General features: G+C 35.7%; 1 protein-coding gene across 4 annotated transcripts; it reads right to left on the minus strand.

Moving 5' to 3' along the window:
* Positions 1–515: 515 nt before the first annotated feature.
* LOC125093788 (sulfotransferase 1E1-like) lies at positions 516–24,931 on the minus strand. Of its 4 annotated transcripts, none has more exons than XM_047719456.1 (9): positions 24,624–24,931; positions 23,908–23,979; positions 14,938–15,100; positions 12,071–12,196; positions 10,294–10,391; positions 6,458–6,584; positions 4,482–4,576; positions 3,165–3,345; positions 516–884 (listed from the first exon to the last, which is right to left on the minus strand). In XM_047719456.1, the coding sequence occupies exons 3-9, from the start codon at positions 15,083–15,085 to the stop codon at positions 772–774; spliced, it is 888 nt and encodes a 295-aa protein (XP_047575412.1). In that variant the 5' UTR covers positions 15,086–15,100; positions 23,908–23,979; positions 24,624–24,931; the 3' UTR covers positions 516–771. The 4 variants fall into 4 exon arrangements, with proteins under 4 accessions (XP_047575412.1, XP_047575414.1, XP_047575411.1 ...); XM_047719458.1 differs by lacking the exon at positions 24,624–24,931 and adding an exon at positions 24,508–24,567; XM_047719455.1 differs by lacking the exon at positions 24,624–24,931 and adding an exon at positions 24,129–24,291 and having other exon boundaries at positions 23,913–23,979.
* Positions 24,932–26,914: the final 1,983 nt, after the last annotated feature.

Here is a 26,914-nt window from a genome sequence, read left to right on the forward strand (position 1 = left end):
ATTCATATACTAAATGTACTACTAAATGGAAAAAAGTAATCACAAAAATAATTTGGAATGCTTTGTTGTTTTAAATGAGACTCTGACAATTCAAACTGTATGTGTGTTCCTACATCATACACATAGATCATAGATTTGTAATAATTTATAGATTATAGATTTGTGTAATATTTGTAAAAGATAAGAAGAAAGAAAAAAGATTGTAATGGGGAAAAAATCTTCTTTTTATATGAATATCTCAATAATCATGTGAATCTGATCATGATCCTTCATATGACTTCTTTTTTTTCTTTTTAATATTTTATTTATTTATTTGACAGAGATCACAGGAAGCAGAGAGGCAGGCAGAGAGAGAGGAGGAAGCAGACTCCCTGCTGAGCAGAGAGCCCGATGTGGGGCTCAATCCCAGGACCCTGAGATCATGACCTGAGCCCAAGGCAGAGGCTTTAACCCACTGAGCCATCCAGGCACCCATTTCATATGACTTCTTTACCAATCTAATTTTTTTTTTTTTAAAGAGAGAGAGCCAGCACGAGTTGGGGAGAGGCCCAGAGGAAGAATGAGAAAGACTCTTAAGCAAGTCCCACACTCATCACAGACCTCGATGTTGGGCTTGATCTGACAACCCTGAGATGACAACTTGAGCCGAAATCAAGTCAGACACTTAACCAACTGAGCCACCCAGGCACCCCTCTACCAACCTAAACTTTGAAAGAAAGTGAAGAATGATGAAAAGAAAGCTTTAATCTCATATATATTAAGAAACTCTTCTTAGATTTCAGTTCTTAACTTCAGTGTAGACCCCTTCATTTGCTGCTCATAATGTATATCAAATTTCTCATTCAGAGCTACCGTAAAGTGATTCTTCCAGTCTCCTGCAATCCCTATAACAAAAGAGAAAACAGTAAATATTATGTTTTCCAGCCAGAATCATGATGTTTTCTAATATTCATACTTTCATTAACACCTAATCAAATTTTATTCTTATAATCTTCAATTATAAAAATAAAATATATACTATAAATAGTGTGTGAGTGTGTGTGTGTATACACACATATATATATTTGAGCTTGTAAAGAAAGATGTGTCCTGATTATTAACAAATAAACAAAACCCGGCAAATTTCTTTCTCTGACCCTTTCCTCTTTTGCTACTTTATTTAATTTTTCTTCCCCAATTCCCCCTGAAATGTTGGAGTTCTTAAGATGAGATCCATTTTTGCCACACTTCCAAGATATTAAATATCATCTTCAAAAGACAACTATCATATGATCTCCCTGATATGAGGGAGAGGAGATGCAACATGGGAGGTTAAGGGGGTAGGAGAAGAATAAATGAAACAAGATGGGATTGGGAGGGAGACAAACCATAAGTGACTCTCAATCTCACAAAACAAACTGAGGGTTGATGGGGGGAGGGGGGGTTGGGAGGGGGGGTGGGATTATGGACATTGGGGAGGGTATGTGCTATGGTGAGTGCTGTGAAGTGTGTAAACCTGGCGATTCACAGACCTGTACCCCTGGGGATAAAAATATGTTTATAAAAAAATAAAATTTAAAAAATAATAATAATAATAAAAAATATGAAAAAAAATATATCATCTTCATACTGACACTCAAATCCAGGCTTATGTATCCATAGCCCGTTGCCTCCTGGATTCCATAAGAGTATCTCAGATTCAACTAATTCAAAATTAAATCCATTTTCTTCTCCACCAAATTGTGGGTTTTTCATGTGTACTTTCCTATAACCTGATTAATAGCAGCACCAGGTATCCAAAGCATAAATTTGGAAGTTGTTCCTCAACCACAATATTTGATTTTATACTCATATTCAGACTCTCTTCATATCCATTTCTTCCATTCCATTTTTGCTGCCACTGACAGGTAAGCTTCTCAGCATCTCCTACCTTGTGTTATTGCAAGACTAGCAGGTCCTTTTCTTTTGAATTCCAACACATCCAACGTTCCCCCAGCAGAAGGAGTATCTTAAGTTAGTAGTGTCCTTACCCCCTTAGTTAAAGGAGCTCTAAACTTTCCCAGTGAAGTAACCCCAAAAGAGAGAAAATCTGTGTCTTCAGAATTAGGTAGGGTCTAAGGGTATAGCACTAAGCAGCCCTTTACAAGCATGACAACTATTTTAATTCCATTAGTCTTAAAAATACATGTGGACCTTATGAAAAAGAAAACTGAAATCATCTGAGAACTAGGCAATTAAAATATAATCCATACATTAACTCGCTTTTTGGGGCTTTGTGGTGGTGTCAGTAGCAGGTTTGTTATTCTTATCATCTTAAAAATTCCTGGCCCTGTCACTGAAAGTTCAGTTCAAAGGGCAAGATTTTCTCTATTCTGTTTCTGTTTCACATATTAGTAGACTGATGTCCCAATAGTCTACATATTCTACATGCCTTTGGATTTATAAACTGATCACAGCTCCTCAGATCATTCCTCCTCCCAATAAAATGTCACCTCATTGTATTTTGATATTTTGCCAAACAAGGCTATATTTGGCAGTAAGTGCTTTGAAACTTAATCTTTTCAAACAGCTTTAATGAGATTAACTGATCTACAAAGAACCGTACATATTTGTATAGCTTGATGAGTTTGGGTATTTGGCACTTAGTTTTGAAAAATGTTTGCTGCTTGGTCAAGGAAAAGATAATTGTTCTAGGCTTTTTTCCTCATCTCAAGGTGAGATAATTATAGAAGTTTTCTTTTGAGTTTCTTACATGACTTTGAAGAGAATAAGAATTTTAAAATTATATACATTTATATAACATACATGGTATAACACCAAGGCACACAGGCTTTATAAATGACCGTAGCGTGTGGTATTAGTGCTGATAGTGAGGCTTGGGTGGCTGTTGACAATTCTTAGTATGCTCCATATACTAAGTAATCAGCAAATAGTAGCAATTTAGCAGCAGCAGCAGCAGCAGCAGCAGTAGTAGTAGTAGTAGTAGTAGTAGTAGTAGTAACACTACTATTTTAATCTCCCTACAGAACTGGTAACTCAGGAAAAATATTGCTCAAATGTGAAACAGCTTTGAGGAAAACAAGCTGGGTCCACAGGCAAGAACAGACTTCAATAGGTGTTTGCCTATAACTCGTTCAACTTGCCACTTTGTAGAGCAATCGAGGCAAATTACGTGACTCTCTCACCCTTTCTCATGAAGGGAGAAATTTTTTGGTTCATGACTTCATCTGGTAGTGTTGTATAATTGGTAGATGGATTGTTCTTCATCTCCTGGAATGAAGTGTGTTGTACAATCTTGTCCACAAGCTCCTCTGACGGCTGTCTTCCCAGAAATTGTATCACTTTTATCACCTCCTTTCTGATATCCTAGGAAGAGAAAACATTTTGAGGACTCAATTACTAAAGTTAAATTCATTACTATTTAGATTAAGAGAGAGAGAGAGAGAGAAATTCTTCCCTTTTGTCCCCACTGGTATTGGAATTAGACTTTTAATGAAGAAAAACACTTCCTGGAGAAGTGGTATTTTTTTAACTTCTCTAAGCATAATTGCCCTTATCCATAAAATGGACATAAAAGTTGCTTCAAAGATTGTTATAATACTAAATGAAATGATGTTTATAAAATATTTATTGTAGACTTTGATGCTTAGTACATGCTCAATAACTATTATCTATGAGTATGAATATATACTCTCAAAGACTAGAGTCCCCTGTGAAAGATTAAGTTTGGGGTTGAAAATATGTACATAGTTTTACTTTTCTCTTCTAATTTATTGATGTACATACCAAGAAACAAAGTAACCAAAAAGATTAAGAAAAGGTATAAAAACTCAAATATCCAACATGGAACATCAGATGTATATGAACCATAGCTCAAGTATCCCCAGCCCTACACGTCATTTCTGTAGTGTACCCTATTATCCAGATAAACCACTTATACAAATATTCACAATACCAATTATAATGCTTATTTTGTCATATAGTTCTCTTTACAAAGAATGTTATTCTCAAATTCTCTGTCCTGCAAATTACAACTTGCCTATCAAACTTCAGCTTAAGTATAACCTTCTTTGGCATGATTTCCTTGACTACTTCAGTTTGAGTGAGATGACCCTATTTTCTCGCCTGTAAATTCCCACATAAAAGTCTTTATTCTCATAATTTTATTCACTTGTCTGTTTTTCTTTATTTTATGAACTTAAGTTCTTTCAAATTTTGTATTTGGTAATTTTTGGAGATTTGGGTTTCGACATATTCACAGTAGAGTTCTATTTATTAGCTTCAAATCTATGCTAAAGTATCTGGATTATTGTGATTTTGGGAGGTAGCTGCATCATCTATTTAAAGGCAGATTTTTGTAACTACATTGTTGTCAAATGCTAATATTTTAGAAATTACTAAGTTGCCCATATGTTTTCTTTTTCTAAAGTATTTATTTTAATAACATAAAGTGTTATATTAGTCTCAGGTGTACAATATCCCATATGTTTTCAATTTCTCACCTCCTTCATGTCTTCATAGAAAAGAAATAGCACTTGTGGATTATTTCTCTTTTCCCACCAAGATTTTGCATGTTTATACCAGGACCCATATGGCACTAAAGTTAGAAATAAAAACAATGTAAGAGCATAGTATCATCTTTATACAGCTTGAAAATGAGTATTCAAACAACAGTAGCAACAAATAAATATAAGTGAATTATCATGGAATGAAAACAAGAGATCAGTCACACATCTTTTTTTTTAAGATTTTATTTATTTATTAGAGAGAGGGAGAGTGAGCACTATAGAGAGAGAAAGAGAGAGCGCCAGCGGGAGGAGAGCCTGAGGGACAGGGAGAAGCAGGCTCCCCACTGAGCAGGGAGGTGGTGCAGGACTGGGTCTTTAGGACCCTGAGATCATGACCTGAGCTGAAGGCAGATGCTTAACCAACTGAGCCACTCAGGTGCCCCATTGTCACACATCTTAAGCAAATTTCTCTGCAGCAAGAGAGGCAAAGTATGTTGAGTAATTTGTGTGCAGAAACATATTCTAAACTTTCATCATTATGACATGGTTAATGACACAGAAAAAGTAAAGGAAATTCCCCTTTCACTAACTTGTTTCAGGGCTTATGAGGATTTTTGAGGGGTGTGTGTGTGTGTATGTGTGTGTAAAATCAAGCTGTCAGTGAGGAGAGTAGAGTGGGAACTATTAATGATCTTATAATCTGAATTCAGTCTAGGTCTCAAATTTACCATTTACAAACTGTCTTTGGCAATTAAAGCTAGTAATTATATAATTTCTTATTACACTACTTGCAGTTTATATAGCAGGGGTGATTTGTTAGGGAGCCTTAGTGCTATTCTCATTTCAAAAAAGTTAGATTTTCAAGATGATATGATATGACATGCTGAAATGCTGTCTCTGTCTAACCCTCTCTTCCCTTATCGTGTGTCATGCTTATCTCAATGTTTTACCCAATAAAAAGCTGACAGAATAATATAATGTTGTCTGAGTCAAAGTATTCTGCTTTGCGTTGTCATTGACTACCATTTCTGTTCTTTGACTCTATTTACAATTGCTCCTAAAAGAAAAAGTCACACAAGGATATTTATAGTGCCTCATTCATCCGTTTTGCAGAAGAGTAATACTGTCTTTCTCCACCTTACAATGGGGATTTTGATGATCTTGTGGCATTTGTTTAATTCATGATGGTTTAGCATAATTTTTTCCCAAAATGTAACAAACATAAAACATATGTGTTCTGGTTTTATTAAGCCAATATTATCTTCTCTGAATATAAAGATGATATTTTATTATTATTATTGCAGTTATTATTACAGGATCAGGATGGCCTTCTTTAGATAATACTGGACTCTGCTGAACTCTTTCTTCTACAACTTTAGATAGTTGCTGTAGTCTGAAGTTAAAGAAAAAGGTAAAATTTCCCAGAATTTCAGCTCAAGTAACCCTTGTATGGTTCCGAGAAATCTAGCTGAAACATTCAGACTGTACCCTGGTGGAAAGAATAAGAACTTTGTAGATATTCAGACTTCTTTATGAATTCTGACCCCACAAAACACTTGAAATTTTCCTTGGAAACAAATGGGCATTCTCTCTTCTCTATTTCCTTGCCCTTTATTCAGTAGAATTGTAACACTGTGAAATACTTTTCTAATAAAAAGAAATGAGAGAAAATTGGACACTGAATCTCAGTCGTAGAGCAGAAAATCTGTTACAGCCAATCTCCAAACACACTTTTATATATTTATTTTTAGGCACTGAACTGGAATGTCCAAATTCTGCAATTTGCCACCCACATCTGGAAACCCTATGCTTGCTTCAGAGTTCAGAATCTTCTGGAATTTCTGTGTTTTATTTAAGGATCAGAGAAGATAACAGACCATAACAAGAACAACAAAAATTTTTGCTCAGAGATGTCATTTGTCTTGTATTATTTACCTTTAAGGAGTTGAGAGTAAAGAAGCTCCTCTTACCTTGTCCTTCCATGAATTTTTCCACAAACTCTTGGAAAGATCCAGGATCTGGATGAGCAGCTACCATTCGAAAGAAATAATAATAAGAAACAGCCACATCTTTGGCATTCCGGCAAAGATAGATCATCTAAAAAGAAGAAATTATATATGAAATCATTTTAATTTTTTTCAAACATAGTCTCCTCAAGATGTAAAAAGAACACATTTATGTTTTCAACTACAAATATAATACACATTCATTGTAGAAAGTGGATAAAATATATGAAATTATATAGAAGAAAAATTCTTCAGTAACCTAAAATGATAGCATCTTGTGTACAGTTGTTCAGGGCTAGTTCTCACCTTACATTTTTCATGCCATTTTCACATATAATAACTTATTTTAATGTCACAAATTTCATTCAATCTTAGAGAGAAAACTTGTTTACTAAGGGTTTACTTAAATTCACACTTATCTCAGTAAAAATATAATCTTCACTAATATTTTTGAGTTTCCATATTACATATAGAAGCAGCACCAATCAGACATAGCAATCAGGAAGCCTTGTTTTCATTGTCAGTCTGGCACTAAAAAGTTCTATCATCTTGTGCAAAGCACCAATTTTGGTTCTAAATTTTCTATCCAATAGAAATTTTCCATCCAATAGAAATCCAGTTTTCTCTCCAATAAACAAGTGAGTTGGGATCTTTAGTCAGTCTGCAGAAGTAAACTCCAATATCCTGTGGTCTCCACTCTCTCCCTTGGCCATCTGAGTTAGGGAAGGCTACTCATGACTCTACACTGTTTACTGGTTTTCATTTGGCTCACAAGCCTGTCTTAACTTCGCAGGCTTCTACACTTTCAAACTATTTTAAAGAAATCTTCTAGTTTACTTTGAGAAATATGGTTCTTCACTATCACTTTCTCTTAGATAAATAAATAAAATCTCTAAAAAAAATATGGTTCTCATTCTGAAGGTCATGCTAGAAAAACTTCCAATTACTGCCCCCCCCAAAAGTGAGTTTTCTTTTCTTATCAAAGCTATCATTAACCATATTGAACTTTTTCAACCTAACTAAATACTCTTCCTACTTCTTTTTGCCTATTAGCTGAATGGAACTCTTTGCCACTATATCTATGAATTCCCTTCAGAATTTTCATCCCTTGCATTTCTTCAGGCTGTTCCCTCTGGTCTTGAATATTCTCTACATCTCAAAATGCTGTCCATATTTAAAGCTTGGCTCCAGGTCTCCATGAAACTTTTTATTTCCCCAGATGGGGATAAGGTGTGAACAAAAGCCGTCCTTCTTCCCCTAAACTCCCATTAGTTTATTTTATCTCCATTTTAGCAGATATTACTCTATACCTCAAACATTTTACCCCACATGCTCTTCCTGCCTTCGAGGAAAAGCTAGTACTGCAGCTCTCTCAAGTCAAAATTTCTAGTTGACATACAATTCACTTGGGATCATAATCCATTTTAAAAATCCTACACTTGAAAAACCTCTGTTCCTGTGATTCTCAGTTCATACCTCTAGAAAGCTAAAGCCCTTCTACGCTTGTGGTCATTCCCTGGCTTTAACTGAAAATGTGAACATCGGCCTCATAGTATTATTCTCCGTTCCTAATCTTGTCCTCATCCAGCATAATTTTAGTATCTGTATGCATGAACCATTTGATTCTCTAGCTTCTTATATTCATTCATTGTTGCTTTTATTTTATTTCAGCCAACCACTTTTATGTCCAAATCATGAATCTTGTTATCACTCTAAAGGTTTCACTTCGGAAGCCTTATTCCAGAGCATCATGTTTTCTTTCAAGACAGTCTTACTCTTCCCGTCTTCCTTATCAGTTATTCCCAATATACTTGTCCAGCAACAATTCCAAAGCCTCACATTTATTGGCCTCAATTGTTTCTCTTATTTGTTTGATCCCTTTCCCCCCACTTTTTAAAAATCACTTACAGCTTCTGGTTCACCACTCCAAATACATTTTTACTAGTACTTTCAATCCATATATCTTTCTGTCCCCCAGTGAATTATCCCAGAAATACTCAGGAAATGAATCCATCTAACTGTTTGATGAATCCCTAAGATAAGCAGTTTTGTGAAGGCTGAACAGTTTAGTGAAGACTAAGACTATTGTAAATGTTTCTGTTTTCATTTGAGAAGTGAAGGGGATACAACCCATTCTCCAAAGGAAAAAAGTGACCTGGTCAAATCTCTTGAAAAAGAGGTGATTACACATCTCCTGCCAAATAAATAAATAGCATTAGCTAATGAGAGAATATTTATGTATGGAATGATGTCAGCAGGATGTATTGTTCTATCTAGTATTGCTTTTGATAAAAGTTAAAAAAAACAAACAAAAAATAGACTCTTCAGAATTTTAGACCATGGATCTCCAGAAAAATATCAAATACACCAGGTAACATTAGAGTACAAAATAAAAATGTTTCGTGACAATGATAAACCCCCTATTTTGTTATTAAGACTACATATAGTACTTTAATATCTCATACGTGTAGCATACATGGGTCATAGTGTATCCTAAGAAAAAGCTTAAAAGGTTTTGAGAAACAGCATGAATGATCCAAGACTTAATGTTTTAGGGTCTCATGTATCATTCTTTGTGAAAAGCAAAACTGATCATGTCAATCATCAATTTAAAATGTCTGTAACTTGTTACCATTAAATAAAGTCCAGACTTTTCAACTTAGCTTCAATGTCTGTTGTGATCAAACCCTAGCTTACCTCCCTTCATTTATTCAGCTAATGTGTACACTCAAACTTGCAGCTAAACTGAACTTTTTTTTTTTAAAGATTTTATTTATTTATTTGACAGAGAGAGATCACAAGCAGGCAGAGAGAGAGGAGGAAGCAGGCTCCCTGCTGAGCAGAGAGCCCGATGCGGGACTCGATCCCAGGACCCTGAGATCATGACCTGAGCCGAAGGCAGCGGCTTAACCCACTGAGCCACCCAGGCACCCCATAAACTGAACTTTTTTCAGATCCCCGCTGGGGTTGCCTCTGGGATTGTACAGACTAACTCTTACACATCTTTTAAACATCATCTGAGATGTTACTTGCTCTTAGTTACCTCCCCTACCCTCATTGTCTGAGCTTATTTGCCCCGTCCCACACTGGACCATGTGATCGTGAAGACAAGGATTGCATGGGTCTTATTAATCTTTATTTTGTTGGCACATGATAGGCACTCAGTAAATAATTACTATATGATATTGTCTGGTTTATCTTTGTCTAGTTCACTTCCACACCTCATGGCACCAAGCACAATAGTTTGCAAAAAGGAATACATTCAGCGTCATTGGTAATAATGACGAATATAGGGGCGCCTGGGTGGCTCAGCCAGTTAAGTGTCTGCATTTAGCTCAGGTCCTGATCTCAGGGTCCTAGGATCAAGCCCTGCATAGGGCTCCCAGCTAGTCTGCTTCTCCCTCTGCCCCTCCCACTGCTTGTGGGCGCTCGCACTCTCCCTCTCAAATTAGTAAATAAAATCTTAAAAAAAAAATAGCAACAAATACAAAAGTAGTTACCATTTAGTAAATGTTTACAATATACTAGATACTGTGTTAAACATATAACAAGCATTATTTTTATTTAATCCTTATAATAACTCCATGAGGAAGATTGTATTTTTATCCTTCTCTTACAGATAAGGAAGCTGTGGCTTGGAGTTTACTTGTTTTTTTCCAAATCACCTCGAAAGTTGGAGTTGAAAGCTAGACTCTGACTATATTGACCTTAATACACATTTTATTTATTAAATGTCCATAGATTCCAAAAAAGAACAAATAAACAAATGTGAAGTTTTAAGAATATTTGATTCTGCTTACCTTACAGTTCTTTTCCCAAAATGAGGCTGGAAGAAGTTCAGCTGGCAGATGAGTCTTCACTATTCTAGGAGATGCCATCTGTTTTAATTGTTTTACTCCTGATTTTTAAAAAGTTAAAGGTTATATAACTTTAAAAAATTAGAAATACTGGGCTCAGTGGGTTAAGCCGCTGCCTTCGGCTCAGGTCATGATCTCAGGGTCCTGGGATCGAGTCCCACATCGGGCTCTCTGCTCAGCAAGAAGCCTGCTTCCCTCTCTCTCTCTCTCTGCCTGCCTCTCCGTCTACTTGTGATCTCTCTCTGTCAAATAAATAATCTTTAAAAAAATTAGAAATATTTATATGAATTTTATAGACATTTAAAAAATAAAAGTAACCTTAAGATTCTAAGTATATTCATAATAATAATAGTACATACCATGACAGAAATTTAGGTAGAGGAAATTATAAAGAAAAAATAAGATAAAGTAAAATTTCACCATTTGGGAAAAATCTTTATTAACACTTTAGTAAGATATTAACACAATCATTATCAACATTCTGCATTGAACATGTACTTGAACTGCACAGGTCCACTTATATATGGATTTTTTACAATGTTATAAATATAAAATTTATATTTATACATTTTATATAAATATATATTTATGCAAATAAATATTTATGCAAGTAAAATCTTTTTAAAAATAAGAGAAATTATATATAGTAATATTTATGCAAATAAATATATATTTATATAAATTTTATATATATTTATATAAATTTTATAGTACTATATATATAATTTCTCTTATTTTAAAAAGATTTTACTTATTTTATTTGCGAGAAATAGCACAAACAGGAGGAGCCGCAGACAGAGGGAGAGGGAGAAGCAGACTCCCCACTGAGCAGGGAGACTGCCTTGGGGCTCAATCCCAGGACTCTGAGCTGAAGCAGACATTTAACCAACTGAGCCACCCAGGCCCCTCTTATAATTTTCTTAATAACATTGGCTTTCCTCCAGCTTACTTTATTGAAAGAGTATAGTATGTAATACATATATAACATACAAAATATGTGTTAACAACTGTTTATGTTATTGGTAATGCTTCCAATATAATAGTACACTATTAGTAGCTAAATTTGGGTGGAGTCAGAAGTTATATGCAGATTTTTTATTGTGTGAGGGGTGATCATCCCTAACCCCACGATTGTTCAGGGGTCAACTGTGGATCCATATGATTAGACTCAGAGCCATCTAAATACCACACATGCAGATAGAATTTTTAATACCTCCTAATTGATTTTTTTCCTCAATATATTATACTGAAACTGCAATGTGAAGAAACATAAGACATCCTAAAATTTTTAATTATATCATAGAGTTATTATGTCACTTTATTCTTTTATTGATCAACACATTGTTTCTAATTTTTCACAATATTAAAAGAATCTGTGATGAATATCCTTTTAGATATATTCTTGAAAATTTATGGATATTTTTCTACTTTTTAATGTATTATCACATTCAGCCCATATAGGGACAAATGCTTAAATATTACTAGGCTCTCATATGAAGACATATAAGAGCTATCCTTATTCAATCTATTTCAGTCTAATGTTACAATGTAAACTCTGTCAAGATTTAAATTTAAATTTACATGCTTTTCATGGAGAAGACATAATACTAATTGCCACTTTTGTTTACAGTCTCTTTCCTTGCACTGTCTATATCCACACTTTAGAATATATGTACATAGTTTTTAAAATCTAAACTTAAAAAATCTACTTAAACATTACCATTCATTAACTCTTCTTTTCTGCATTCCAAATAAGGTATTCGATTAAAAATGACATCTTCTTTGCATTTTTCCACATCGCCCTCTTTGTAGATCATGTACACAATTTCACTAACCCAGGTTGTACCTATAAAAATTAGACAAATCTCAGTGTTTCACCGACCATTCAGGTTGACAATGCAAGTAGTGTATTTATAGCTGGATAAAGCAGAAGTGTCCTAATGCAATATAATTTGAAAGATGTCAGAATAACTTTAGAACTCAAGAAATTTCTTCTCATACTTAATCTTACAAGACCTCAAAATAACCTCAATAAATGAAGATGAATATTGTAGTAAGGCACACCTATGGTAGGAGTCCAAATTTGTCCACAGTGAATTGGGACATTGTGCAAGCTGGTAACAGTTTGGGATTTAAATTTTTACATTTAAAAAGTTAGGAGGCTTGAATTATTGAATTCTTACTACATAGAAAGCATTGCGTTTAATTAGACATTATCAAGAAAAACAAAGAGGAATAAGATACAGTTCCTGGCATCTAGGACACATTAACAATAAATATATTTAAGCTGACTAAAGTCGTACAAGTGAAAATAATGCACAATTGAATCCTGAGTTTAATTTAAAGAAAGAAAAGATGAGTATTCAAGTAGGGAGGAGGAAAGCTTTCAGGTAAGTCTTGAAGAATGGACTAAACACAGATGGGCAAGAAAGAAGAACTGAACAAGTTGGAGAAGCCAGAGAGCAAGCATGTCCTCAGAGGCTCCCACATCATGTACGTGTTATTCCTGCAGCCTGGAACAATCTTCTAGGAGCTAAATCTCTCACATCTTTGCTTTGTTTACCCTAAGAAGCCTCTGAAGTGCCCCAAGCAAAGTACTCCTGCTATATGTTCTCACAATACCCTAATGGACCTCCTTCACCCACATTTTCATACTGTATCATATCTGCCACTTCATTTATTTATATTCCCCTCTGGGTTATTTATTTATATTCCCCTCTGGGTTATTTATTTATATTCCCCTCTGGATTATACACACTGAGAAGGCAGAGATTAAATGTGTTTTATTCACCATTGTATCTCCAGTGGCTAATACCACCCTTGACACATAGCAGAAACTCAATAAAAATTTGCTGAATGAACAACTGAAAAAACAGAAAAGGGAAAAACATGCAAAGAAATGGTGAAGAGGCAGGTCAATGAGAATAGAGGGTTTGTACTTCGGGGGAGATAATGTGCATAGGAAGGTGTCATTCATTCATTCATTCATTCTTTTCAACACATGTATATCGAGAATACGCTGGTCATTATGTTAAATGTCAGGAATACACAGTTAAGTAAGATGTAGTCACTATGCTAGTGTTTCATGTGTTATGGAGACTTATACTCCAAAGACATGTATTTTGAGCACAGGATTTGAACTATCTTTTTGGTCTACTAGATATCTACAAACACTGCATGAAAATAAAATTGTTAATTTTGAAAAAAAGAAAAAAAAGTAAAGAGACTTGAATAATAGATGATGCACTCAAGCATGCTTCAACCACAGACTTTACTGTTAACTTCTGATGCCTCAAGCTGAGCCCCAGTACAGAGGAAACAGAAAAAAATAGACTTGATCCTTGCCTCCTAGTGCTCAAAGTCATGTTTAAGAGTTGGAAACAGTGCACAATAATTACAAAACTTCTTTTTTCTTTTTTTTTTTTTAAGATTTTATTTATTTGACAGAGAGAGATCACAAGTGGACAGAGAGGCAGGCAGAGAGAGAGGAAGCAGGCTCCCCGCTGAGCAGAGAGCCCGATGTGGGTCTCCATCCCAGGACCCTGAGATCATGACCTGAGCCGAAAGCAAAGGCTTAACCCACTGAGCCACCCAGGTGCCCCAAAACTTCTTTTTTTTTTCTTAAGATGCTATAATACACGTGGGCACAGGAATTTCAAGGACTACAAAGGAAGACTATTTAACTCAGCGTGCTTCTGCTGCTGTGATGGATCAACAAGAAATGCCTTCAAGACAACATGAGAATTGAACTTAGACTTAACACATTACTGGCATTAGTTCACCAGTTTTGTGAGAAAAAGATTCTAGCAGGCAGAACCATCTCCCTCCCACCCCCCCACCAAGATCAGATGCTTAAGAATGAGGAAAATAATTGGAAATACATTATAAAGCCTGAATGGAAGAAGAAATGGGTGGGAAGGAGGCTGCAGGAGCAAGCAGATGGCGAGCATGACATGCCTTGGAGTTCATATCAGAGTTTGCGTTTTTTACAAGTTCTGGAAAGGCAATGATACACATTAAGCAAGAGAGCAAGATTATGAGGACTCTGTTTTGGAAGAATTCCTTCAGTAAGATAACAATATATTTAACACATATATAAGTGTTAAATGTAACAACCAAATAGAGAAGTCTCGATCGGATCTAATTTCTAAAGATCTATGGTTGTGAGATTCCAGAACTATAATTAAGTTGCGCTAATCTCAGGAAAAAAAATATGTTACTTAAAAAAGGAGTTTGGAGGCAAACTTAAGGAGAGCTAGTTAGCTGAAAAAATAATTTTTTAAAAGTCTGGAAAAAATTGTACTTTGTTTATACAAAATGACAATATGGTTCTATATTCATGCATTTATATTAATAATTTTCTAAAGGTACATGGAATTTGTGCTGCTCAAGTCACAGGTACCGAACGTGCTCTTAGAACAGAGCTATAATATCCACTTTTTCTGTATCTGTACCAAAACTACTATGTCTGTCTTTAATATGAAGAATCAGTGTGGAAGAAGCGAACAGCTTAATATTCACCATTCAAGGTGGGTTTGTCATTTCTAAATGAAAAGAGAACAGAACTGAGGTAATAAGGAAACTTACCAGATTTGGGATACGTGGCAATGACAATGTCATCTGGTCTTGCCTGGAATGTATCCACATCATCCCAATATTCTATAAAGTCTTTATACATTAGAATTCCGTGGACTGTGCCAAAGTATGCATCATAGTCAGATTTGGAAGAATCCATCCTAAGGGTCGTGCCCTGAAAGAAAAATGTATATTTTCCACTTATATGTACTTTAAAATGTTTTAAAAATAATAATAGCTCTGTACATTGAGGTTCTCTTGGGTTTCTAGCATTTCTTAGCTTTTGAGTATATAGAGTAAAGGCATGTTTAAGAAGTATATAACATAGTCTTGGTGCTTTAAGAATCTCTAATCCCATTCAGAAGGTAAGTCTTACAACATAAAAGAGTAAGAAAATACAAGGCACTATAAAGTGTTTAAAACAACATAAAAAATAGGGGCACCTGGGTGGCTCAGTCTGTTAAGTGTCTGACTCTTGGTTTCAGTTCAGGTTATGATATTGGGATCATTGGAACAAGCCCCATATTGTGCTCTGCATGAAATATAGAGTCTGCTTGGGATTCTCTCTCCCTCTACCCCTTTCCTCCCCGGTCTCTCTCTCTCTTTTCTCTCTCTAAAATAAATAAATAAATCCACCCCCCCCCCCAAATAAACCTATGTAAAAAATAATGTGAAGTGCTTGTATTATGTTAATTTTTTTAAGGATTTTAAAATCTGAGCCACCCAGGCACCCATGGATAATCTCTAAGATTTTTAACAATTGTATTGTACTCTCTTCCATGGACCTAAAAAAACACCACTAGGGGCACCTGGGTAGTTCATTCTGTTAAGTGTCTGCCTTCCACGCAGGTCATGATCCTAGGGTCCTGGGATCCAGCCTGTATGAGGCTGCCTGCTCAGCAGAGAGCCTGCTTCTCCCTCTCCCTCTATCCCTCCCCCTACTCATGCTTTCTCTCTCTCTCTAATAAGTAAATAAAATCTTTTTAAAAATTTGTATTATATTTATGTATAGCAAATTCCATGATGAATAAAAACAGAGCCTTCCATTTCCTTGTCAAAATTGATGGAGTATATGAAAAGACTAAGAGATTTAAAAAATACAACAGTATTCTGGCAAATAATCATGGTGATTAATCATGTATACATCAAATAACATGAAAAGATGGATGGTCACATTTGATAGCCACTGCATGATCTCAAAGTCATAGCTTCCTTAGTTCTTGAATGTTTCATTTAATGAAAAAGTTCAAATGCTTGATAAGTGTATTTAAAAGATGAAATTAATGACACTGTAATGGATATATCTAAAACATGGGTTCTTGAGGATATGATAGATTCTTCTGGGACCTCTCACATTACCTTCACCTTTCTTTCTCGTTTGATCAATAAAGTAGTACATATTCCCATTGAATGACTTGTCTGAAATATATAAGGTTAAACAAGATGGTTATAACTGATACTTCATTTCCTGATCCCATGACAACTCATTTCATGTTCAGCATTGGTCAAAGGATTTTTAATTAAGCAAACTTTCCTTCATTGACTTTCAACTTCTTCCACTATCTTTCCTTTTCCAATCTGAGTTTGTGATATAACAAACATCTCAACAAATTTAGTCCTTTGATATTAGCCTCTTTAGATCTCCTTTTTATTCATCTGTGTGAACCAGATTAGTGCACATGTGCCATGATGACTGCTCTGTGATGTGAAGCCTTCTTGAGCACATCACCTCCCTACATTCTTTCCCTTTGTTTAACCACACCCTTAAGTACACCCTCAAGGCAAAATGTCTTTGGTCTGCTCTGGAGATAAGACTATGACACACACTTATTCTTTAAAAAATTTTTTTTTCTTAATTTAAATTTTAGGTTGTTAATATATAGTGCAATATTTGTTTCTGGAGTAGAACTCAGTGATTCATTACTTATGCACAACACCCAGGGCTGTTCATAACAGGTGCACTCCTAATACCTATCACCCATCTAGCCCATCCATCAACCCTCATTTTCCTCTCTATTGTTAAAAGTCTCTTATGACTTATATCTTTCTCTCCTTTTTTTTCTTTTCCCCCGTCCCATATGTTCATCAGTTTTCTTTCTTAAATTCCACATGTGAGTGAGATCATATGGCATTTATCTTTCTCTGACTTATTTCACTTAATATTATACTCTTTAGCTCCATCCATATTGTTGCAAATGGCAATATTTCATTCTTTTTGATACCGAGATATATAGATAGATAGATGGATAGATAGATAGATAGATAGATATAGATATAGATATATCACATCTTCTTTATCCATCCATCTTTCCATGGACATTGGACATTTGGGCTCTCTCCATAGTTTGACTTTGTTGATAATGCTGGTATAAACAACAGGAGCGTGTATTCCTTCCAATCTGTATTTTTGTATCCTTTGGATAAGCACCTAGTAGTGCAATTACTGGATCATAGTGTAGTTCTATTTTTAACATTTTGAGGAACCACCATACTATTCTCCAGAGTGGCTGCACAAGTTTGCATTCCCACCAATGATGTAAGATGATTAGCCTTTCTCTGAATCCTTGCCAACAACTGTTGTTTCTTATGCTGTTAATTTTAGCCATCTGACAGGTGTAAATGATATCTCACCATGTCTATTTTTTTTTAAGATTTTATTAATTTGTCAGAGAGAGAAAAAGGAGAGATACCAAGCACAAGCAGGGGGAGTGGCAGGCAGAGGGAGAAGCAGACTCCCCGCTGAGTAGAGAATCCCCCTGCCCCCAATGCAGGGCTCCATCCCAGGACCCTGGGATCATAACCTCAACCAAAACAGACACTTAACCAACCAAGCCACCCAGGCATACTTCATCATGGTTTTGATTTGTATTTCCCTGAGATATCTTGAACATCTGTTCATGTGTCTATTAGCCATGAGGATGTCTTTTTTAGAAAAGTGTCTTCTGCCTCTTTCTTAACTGGGTTACCTGTTTTGGGGGGTGTTAAGTTTGATAAGTTCTTTGTGAATTTTGAATACTAACCCTTATCAGATATGTCATTTATCAGCCCATTCTGTAGGCTGCCTTTTACTTTAGTTAATTATTTTCCTTGCTGTGCAGAAGATTTTATCCTAATGAAGTCCCAAGGGCTCATTTTTGCTTTTTTCCCTTGCCTGTGGTGATGTGTCTAGTAAGAAGTTGCTATGGTTGAAGTCAAAGAGGTTTCTCCTTGGACACACACATTCTTAAACATTCTCTTCTTGGGTGGTCCCCTAGCAGTACTCCCAGCCTCTAGGTCTACAAAAGCAAGTCTTAAGGGAGGTGGGGTTGCAGAGATCTACTCATCTTTCATGACCCAAGACACACTTCAGTCCATAAGCTCCCTTAATAAAACCATTTCTTGTTAAGCTGGAGTTGGTCTTTTTCTTTGGTTTTATGGTTCCTTTGGACTTTAGAGGTTGTTTTCATGTACCTCCCTTTCACAAATATCACCCTTGCCCAAAAGCCACCTGGTAAGTTATAGGCTTATCCATTTGTAACAACTATGACTTTTATTGTCTTTTTCAGAGAGCCTGTAGTGTAATAAGAGCCTTCTGGAGGTAGTAGTAGTTCTTTTAGTCACTTAATGTGCTTCCTTTAATACAGAGAATCCCAGTTCATGAGAGATACATTATAAAAAGAAAATGAAATTTCAATTACTGTGACAGATCGATTATCCCAACATAAGAAATAACTGGTGTAAAATTTTAGGATGATAAATCCTACAAATTAAACCAAATGGTTATACCATTGACTTATTCTGAAGGTTTTCTTCCCCCGTCATGTTTTCCCCACTATATTTCTAGGCTGCACATTATAGCTGGAGACTTTCAGATGTTGCCTCCTAACTCCCCATCACCAGCACCAGGCACTAAGTCCCACAGACTCAATCCCTCTCATATCAATCATATTCCTATCTTCGTGATCACTGCCCTTGTTCAGAGCCTCTCCCAACTGTTGACTGAATATGAGAGTAGTCTTTCAGCTGACCTTTCTGTAAAAAGTACAAATCTCTTCTTTCTACAATCACCAGAAGAAAAGGAATGGATATTCTTTACTAGACACTTACTTTGTGCCAGATTTGAAAAGTCTTATTTTAAAATCTTATTTATAGGTCATAAAATTATATGAAAAAGCAAACATCATTATCTATTAAGTTTGTCCTGTAACAGACCTTGAAGACAGAAACTGTTTTTGTCTTACTGAAGGGAGAACAAATATGCACACAGTTATGCATACATGTAAATGTGCATATATAAATATTCTTATTTTTGACACATGATTGGTGAAAGCAAATTAAACAATATAGAGACAATGAAAATGCCCTCTTTATTCTACTCTGAAGAGATAATCACTCCTAATAGCACTATATTTATGCTTCCAAATATTTAAATATATATAAAGCCTATATACTTACATATCTAATTTAATTTGTATTATAGTTTACACTCTTTTTGCACTCTATTTTTTCACTATATAGTGTGAACAAAATTTTCTATTAATACATAAATTCTGTTTTTATTCTTATAAATGACACATGACAGTCCATAGTATGGGTGTAACATAGATAGCACAATTCTTTACTGAAGGAAATTTCTGTTGTTCCCCATTTTTTAGATATAAGTAGCACCATAATGAATGTCTTTAAGCATATGTATTTTCACACTTACCTCTGCAGTGACAATGGAGTTGCAAAAATAAAAGGTATGCACATATAAAATATCATTAAATATTTTTAATTGCTAAAATTATACCAGTTTGCACACTCTATGCAATTGCCTATATTCTCATATCCTCACCAGTATTAGAAATTATTTGTTGTAATCTTTCATAATTGAAAATATGTTTTTAAAATTGTGTTTCAGGGATAGTTTATAATTTTTCATGTTTCATCTTTTATAAGTTAATTAGTTATTTTAATTATTTTAATTTTATTAAATTGATAACTTTATTATTTTTATTTTATTTTATGTATTTTAATTTATTTAATTTAAATTTATTTAATTTTTAATTTAAATAAAATAGATTAAATTGTTTAATTTAATTATTAAATTTATTATTATTATTATTTTATCCATCAAGAGTGTTGCTTTTTCCTCACTGATTTATAGCTAGTAATTTATTGTTGATTTTATACTGAAGATATATGTGCTTTTTCTGTTTTATATGTCAGTAATCTTTAAACTGTCTTTTTTATTTTAAGATTTTGTTTATGTGTTTGACAGAGAGTGAGAGTGCTCACAAGTAGGGGAAATGGGCAAGGGAGAAGAGAGCAGGGAACCTGATACTCAGCTGGACCCCAGGTCCCTGGGATCATGACCTGAGCCAACAGCAGACAATTAACCAACTGAGCCACCCAACCTCCCCTAAACTATCTTAACAAACTCTTTTGATACAGTTGCATAGAAGTTTATTGTTCACATAATCAATGTGTCAAATTTTTGCCTTATGGTTGGTATGGTTCCTTAAATATTTAAATGTGCTCATACAATGAGAAACATATATATGTTAAAAGTATATATAATCATATTAGTTTAGAGGATTAATGTGTACACAACAGAGAATAGAATATAGTTATTCAGAGTGTGGGTCCTAAAGTATACCACCATGTTTAAATCCTAGTTCTGCTATTTGAAATTGTATGATCTTGGCAAATTACTTCAGGTCAGCTATGCTCCATTTTCTCATCTACAAATTAAGGATGATAATAATGATAATACTTACCAGAAACACTGAATGGAAATTATAAATTCCCATTATAAATTCTTAATAACTATGAGCTTATATTGTTATTATACCAAATCCATACGATACTATGGAGGAGTGTAGAGAGCAAGATGGAGTCTCTCATGTCAAGCAGGGGGCTGTGTCAAGCAATGATGCAAGCAGTTAAGTACTGCATCTTGGAGATATGCCAGGACCAGCATTGGTTGACATCCCACAAATGATAACAAGCAGAACCAGAAGAGGTCTTCTGGGCCCCCAAACCAATTATACCTCTTTAAAAAGGGGAAAATTTTGGCAGCAAACTGTCAGAATCTTCAGAGGTGATCTCTTGATCTCTCTATGTCTGACCACTTTAAAAAGGCAGCCACCACCCAAGGTTCTGCCCACTTGCTCTCTGAACAGAACCAAGCCCCTCCATTGTTTGAGTATGATAAGTAGTAAGTGCAGAGAACTGACCCAGACTGGCCCAAGGCCTTAACTCAACTGCGCATCCACAAACTGACTTCAGGTTGGTTCATTAACTTCCTACACCCTTCTGTTGTTGTTGTTGTTTGTTTGTTTGTTTTTGTTTTTAATTTTTTTTAAGAGAGAGAGAGAAAAAGAGAGAGAAACAACAACTGGGGTAGGGGACTACAGAGGGAGAGGGAGAGAGAAAATCCCAAGCAGACTCCATGCTCAGTGAGGAGTCCGACACAGGACTCAATCTCACAACCCTGAAATCGTGACCTGAGCTGAAATCAAGAGTAGGACATGCAACCAACTGAACCACCCAGGTGTTATCTTGTTTGTTGTGAGGCTTGTCTTATGTTCTGCTCTATGTGCTGTGTAAAAAGCCACATTAATCTCATGGTGAAATGTCATTGAGTTTGAAATCCTGAAACTGTTTTATAATTATGACTAACTTTGCTTTTTGACTGAATAAGGCTGACATAATGTGTTACCTTCATAGCATGCTCATGATAAGGAGCCAGACACTTTGGACACTCTCAGTTAGAAATAGTACACATAACATGGTAACATCTCCTCTAAAAGCAGAGGAAATATATGTTGTTAAAATTCCCAAGAATAAGGGCACCTGGGTGGTTCAGTCATTAAGCATCTGCCTTCAGCTCAGGTCATGATCCCAGAGTCCTAGGATTGAGACCCGCATCGGGCTCCAGCCCTGCATGGGGCTCCCTGCTTGGCAGGAAGCCTTCCTCTCCCTCTCCCACCACCCCCTGCTTGTGTTGCCTCTCTCGCTGTGTCTCTGTCTGCCAAATAAATAAATAAAATCTTTTTTAAAATTCCCAAGACTATATTTCATAAATACAAAGTTACCTGGAGAAACTGATAATCAATAACCTGTTTTCTCTCTGGAGAGGGTAACATCTGTAAATATCTAATATGATTTTTACAATTGACTTCTATTTGCTTCTCTTAAGTTCTTTGGGACAACCCAATATATTTATTTTATTTGGCCTCAGATTACACACCAGAAGACAGACACAATGGAAGAGAGTTTTTCATTTGTTTTTGACTAAAGAATGGCTTAGCATGTGTTTTGGAAACACAGAACAACACTAGGCCTGCATGTTGTTACTAAAACTTAAAAAAATCCCAGTCCCTAAGAGCAGACTCAACTCTTTGAAGACCTCCCTCTCAGGTAGGTTAGATGTCATCTCACCAAAATTATGAGATTTTGATGAAAAATTAGTCTTGTTAATAAATCAGCTTGTTGGGAGCCTGGGTGGCTCAGTCGGTTAAGCGTCTGCCTTAGGCTTAGGTCATGATCTTAGGGTCCTGGGATGGAGTCCTGAATCCAGTTTCCTGCTCAGAGAGGAGTATCCTTCTCCCTCTCCCTCTACCCTCCCCCCTGCTCAAGGTCTCTCTCTCTCTTTCTCAAATAAATTTTTAAAAATCTATAAAAATAAAATAAATATAATAAAATAATAAAATAAATCATCTTGTTCCCTAAACCTTTCTTGCTCTCAGAAACAGAAATCTTTCACTAGAAGAAATGTGTATAACAGATGTTACTTGCCCAGCCTATTGATTTGTTTATTCATGTGAACAACTTTCTTGGTGTTCTGCCAAGTTTGCAAATATTGGCTTACAGTCAACTGGGAGTAGCCAATTTTATCATTCAGCAGTTGGCTGGCTTCTGCTTACCCCTTCATGGTCAATTTTTTTCTCAGAGTTAAGCTGAATGGCATATAATAAAATCTCTTTTCTTATTAACTTCTCTTAGTAAGTTATCTCATATCACAATGTATGGACTCACCCTTTAGCTACTTTCTTCTTTCTCTAAAGATGTGTTTCAGTTAGAAATTGTCAATTTTATTTTCTGAGTATAAAGGTTACTGTTGTCTAGAAACACCAATCAACAAAAATCATTAGAACTGTGCTTTATAAATTCAATAGAATTCAGAAAGAATTTTTCTTTTTCCTCTTTATTTCTTTCTCCTTTTCTCTATCTTCCCCTCCTCTATCCCCTAATCTGCCTCTCATCCAGCAGCTATTATGTGTGTGGGCACCTACCTCGTTTCCAGATGCAGTGTTAAGGGTCGGAGACACATGGTGAGTGCAGATGAATAGAGCTCACTTAGTCCCCACCATCTTCTACTTACTCAGATTTGGGGAAAATTGTTGAACGCAGTGAACATCCAGTCTCCATACTATGTCACAAAGCAGATGTTCAAAAATACTTCTTAAATTTAATTGCCAAATTGAATCTCTCTGCTCTCTCTCATTTCTATTAAGGACTCCTAGATAAAATAGCTACTATTTTGCCGATAATCTACATCTATGATGGGCCAAGGACTTGGATTTATGCTATATTCTCATTTAAAAGTAACAGTAATATACATAAAGGCCCATGGTGGCATTCAACTACTTCTGTCACACTTCACAGAACTGATCACCACACTAGAAGTCAGTCTCCACTTTAACTGTTTCTACCCTGCTTGAAATGGAGGAAATGTCCAGCATGCAGAACTTGCAGAGTCGCTATGATACCATAGTTTTATGTTAAAACTCTTTAAACACCAAAGCACTATATAATGCAAGATTTATTTTTAGTGACAAGTGATTTAAAAAGGCTTCGAAATGTTTTACATTATTAAGTAACTGAAGTATTAATAAAGACTTTATTCTCTCTGTGTTTCTTTTTCTAACAGCTTTGTGATGTATACTTTGCATCTAAATTTTCTACATCTAAAAATCTAAATATTAACATCAGTAATAATAGTAAAAATACAACCTGTCCTGATGATCCTGGGAAAAAAACTGGGTGATCCAATTTAGTTTTCTTCCATCTCCACTCAGGTTTAAGCTGCCTAAAAAGATGAGAACCACTTAAGCATTTGAAATGTTTCTGGTGAGCTTTTATTCCCAATGCCAGAGAGGGAGGCGGAGATTAATTTGTGGGGCTTGGTTTTCTGTGTCTGTGATGCAACAAGGATCAGAAATACATATACATACCTGCTGATGGATTTAGCCACAGAGTCATGCTCATTCATACAGGGATGTGAAAAGCCTCTGCTGTTAGTTTTCATTCTTGGCTCATAATCAAATTACTAAATTTGCCAATAGCAGTCAGTGAGTTGGGGAGAGGGAGGGAGAGGAAGTGAAGAGGAAATGAGGGAGAAGGGGTTTGGAGCAAAATATATGCTAGGAAGGGGAGGTTCTTTATTTATTCACTGATGAATAATAAAATGAGATTGACCTTCAAAAGAATAAACTTCTTGGGGGAGCGAGAGGAGAAAAGAAAAGGAGGGAAAAACCAGGAGGTCAGTGAGGACCCCGGATCAGTAGACATAGCTCAGTTTCCTGAGGGATGTCAAAGAAGGCTTTGTAGTACCTGGTTGTGTCCTAACAAGTCAATTGGAAAACACCTCCTACTTTCAACTCTGAAGCGGACCTGAAAATCAAAAACAGATGACAGCTAAAGAAAGAATGTAGATAGACATCACTCACCTTTGAATTATTATTTAAAAAATCTCACTGCTCTCTGCAGCCAGTCACATGCGTAACAGGATAGTGTGGTATTTCCATGTGATGTTAACCTTTGACGCCAATGTAATTTAGATAAGAGAATATGAAAAACAAAACCCTAAAGATTTGTAGAGCCCAAGAATCCTTCACCTTTCTTCTTCTCAGGCCTCTGCACCTGCTGAGGAAATTTTCCCTTGCTCCCACCCCCTGCCCTAATCAATACCTCTAACCCAGTTAGTTCCAAATCTCATTAGTTCTTATTTGTCTCTTGATTATAATGAGAAGACACTTCCTTTAAAAAGGTTTGTTATGACCCTTGCAGAACTGAGCAACCCTCTAAGTGACCTTCAAACCCTATGCTACTCATTAGTACTTAACCCATTATACTGCAATTAAAATTTACTTGTGTAGCTTTCTGATAGTACATAACTTAGAGAGAGGGTTTTTACTCAGTGATTAGCATGCTGCTGGCGTGAATGTATACTAACTGAATGAAAGTGGCTGGTGTGTTCGAGAGAGCAGAAATTTAAAAAAAAAGTAATTGTTAGTTATAGAAGTTACTAATATCTAGCCCTACCAAAAGTAAAATAGCCCAGTTGCGTGGTTTTTGAGAAATGAGGCTTCTCACAATACAAAATCAAGGTACAACAGGAGTAACAGAGGGTCAAATATAGATTTTATATTACTTGGTTTTCTGTGGTTGGTCATTTATATATTTCTATTTTTGAGTTAAATAAAATGTGTGTTAAAAGGATTTGATCATTATAAAATGTAATCATTAAACATACACATTTAATAGAGATGATAATTTTTAACCTTGTTGCATAGTTTAACCTTTAATTATTATTTTTTAATAATAAGGATCTGGGGGCGCCTGGGTGGCTCAGCATTAAGCATCTGTCTTTGGCTCAGGTCATGATCCCAGGGTCCTGGTATCCAGCCCCACACCGGGCTCCCTGCTCAGCAGGAAACCTGCTTCTCCCTCTTCCACTCCCCCTGCTTGTGTTCCCTCTCTCACTGTGTCTCTCTCTGTCAAATAAATAAATAAAATCTTAAATAACAATAATAATAAGGATCTGTGAGACTTACTTTATTGTTTACCAAAAATAATCTTTTATTCAAAAAGTCAGGATACAAATACAAGCTAACTTGAGCAGGTTTAACCTCAGGCCATCTCTCTCATCCTTCTCTTGTAGACAATTGGCCACAGGAACATTACAAATGCTTCAGAATCACGTGATGTTGGTAAACTCCAAAGGCAAAAACACATTGAGCCTTAGAAAATTTATAAATAGGGATTCACTTGCTGATCAAATAAAACAACAGGCAAAAAGGCTACCTTAACTAACCTTTCATTCTTCTCTAGGAGCAATGAGTAGAGAACTTACAGAGTGATTGGGTCCTTGGTCTGAGCTTTATTCCTTTGTACCCCCATGCTAGGAAAATAAAACCCAGATAAGGACTTTTTTTTTTTTAAAGATTTTATTTTTTATTTATTTGACAGAGAGAAATCACAAGTAAGCAGAGAGGCAGGCAGAGAGAGAGGAGGAAGCAGGCTCCCTGCTGAGCAGAAAGCCCGATGTGGGGCTCGAACCCAGGACCTGGGATCATGACCTGAGCCGAAGGCAGCGGCTTAACCCACTGAGCCACCCAGGTGCCCCAGGACTTTTTTTTTTTTAATAGTTATCGTGACTAGTAGAATGTGGGTAGGATTGCCATCATACCACTGTCATTCTCTAAAACACTGAAAATAAATGCAAGATGGGCATATCTGTGTGACGAAGTGTTCCCAAGGCAACAGTTACTTATTCCCTCCGTGTGACTGTTAAACTTTTTCTTCTCCTTCTGATCACACACTTATTTCTTTTGGGTCAAGTTTGAGGGTTTGTTTTATAAACAAGATTTCAGAATTAATTGTGAAAAGATAAGTGACTTTTTAAAAAATTATTATTGTTAATAGACTATTTTTTAGAATAGCTTTGGGTTTACAAGAAATTGAGCAGATAATACAGAAAGGTCTGATATAGCTCTTCTCCCCTGTACAGTTTTCCCTAGTTATTAACATCTTGGATTAGTGTGGTACATTTGTTAGAATTGATGAACCAATATTGATACACTAATATTAAATAAAATCCATAGTTTACATGAAGATTTCCTGTTTGTTCAGTAAAGTTCTATGGGTGTTGACAAATGCATGTCATGGGCCCACCATTACCATATCATTTAGAATAGATTCAATCCCCTACAAACTCTTGGGCTCTACCAATCAATCC

This window comes from Lutra lutra, chromosome 2 (genome assembly GCF_902655055.1).
Source record: "Lutra lutra chromosome 2, mLutLut1.2, whole genome shotgun sequence".
Lineage (NCBI taxonomy): Eukaryota > Metazoa > Chordata > Mammalia > Carnivora > Mustelidae > Lutra > Lutra lutra.

What these genes read in the sequence shown, in the direction of transcription:
- LOC125093788 (XM_047719455.1), bottom strand. Translation starts at nt 24,202, where the DNA reads ATGAAAACTAACAGCAGAGGCTTTTCACATCCCTGTATGAATGAGCAT. An exon ending in AAAAGAAGAGTTAATGAATG is followed by an intron (nt 10,392 to 12,070) that starts GTAATGTTTAAG and finishes TTTAAAAATCAG; the next exon opens with GAGTAAAACAATTAAAACAG. An exon ending in AAAATTCATGGAAGGACAAG is followed by an intron (nt 4,577 to 6,457) that starts GTAAGAGGAGCT and finishes TTCTAACTTTAG; the next exon opens with TGCCATATGGGTCCTGGTAT.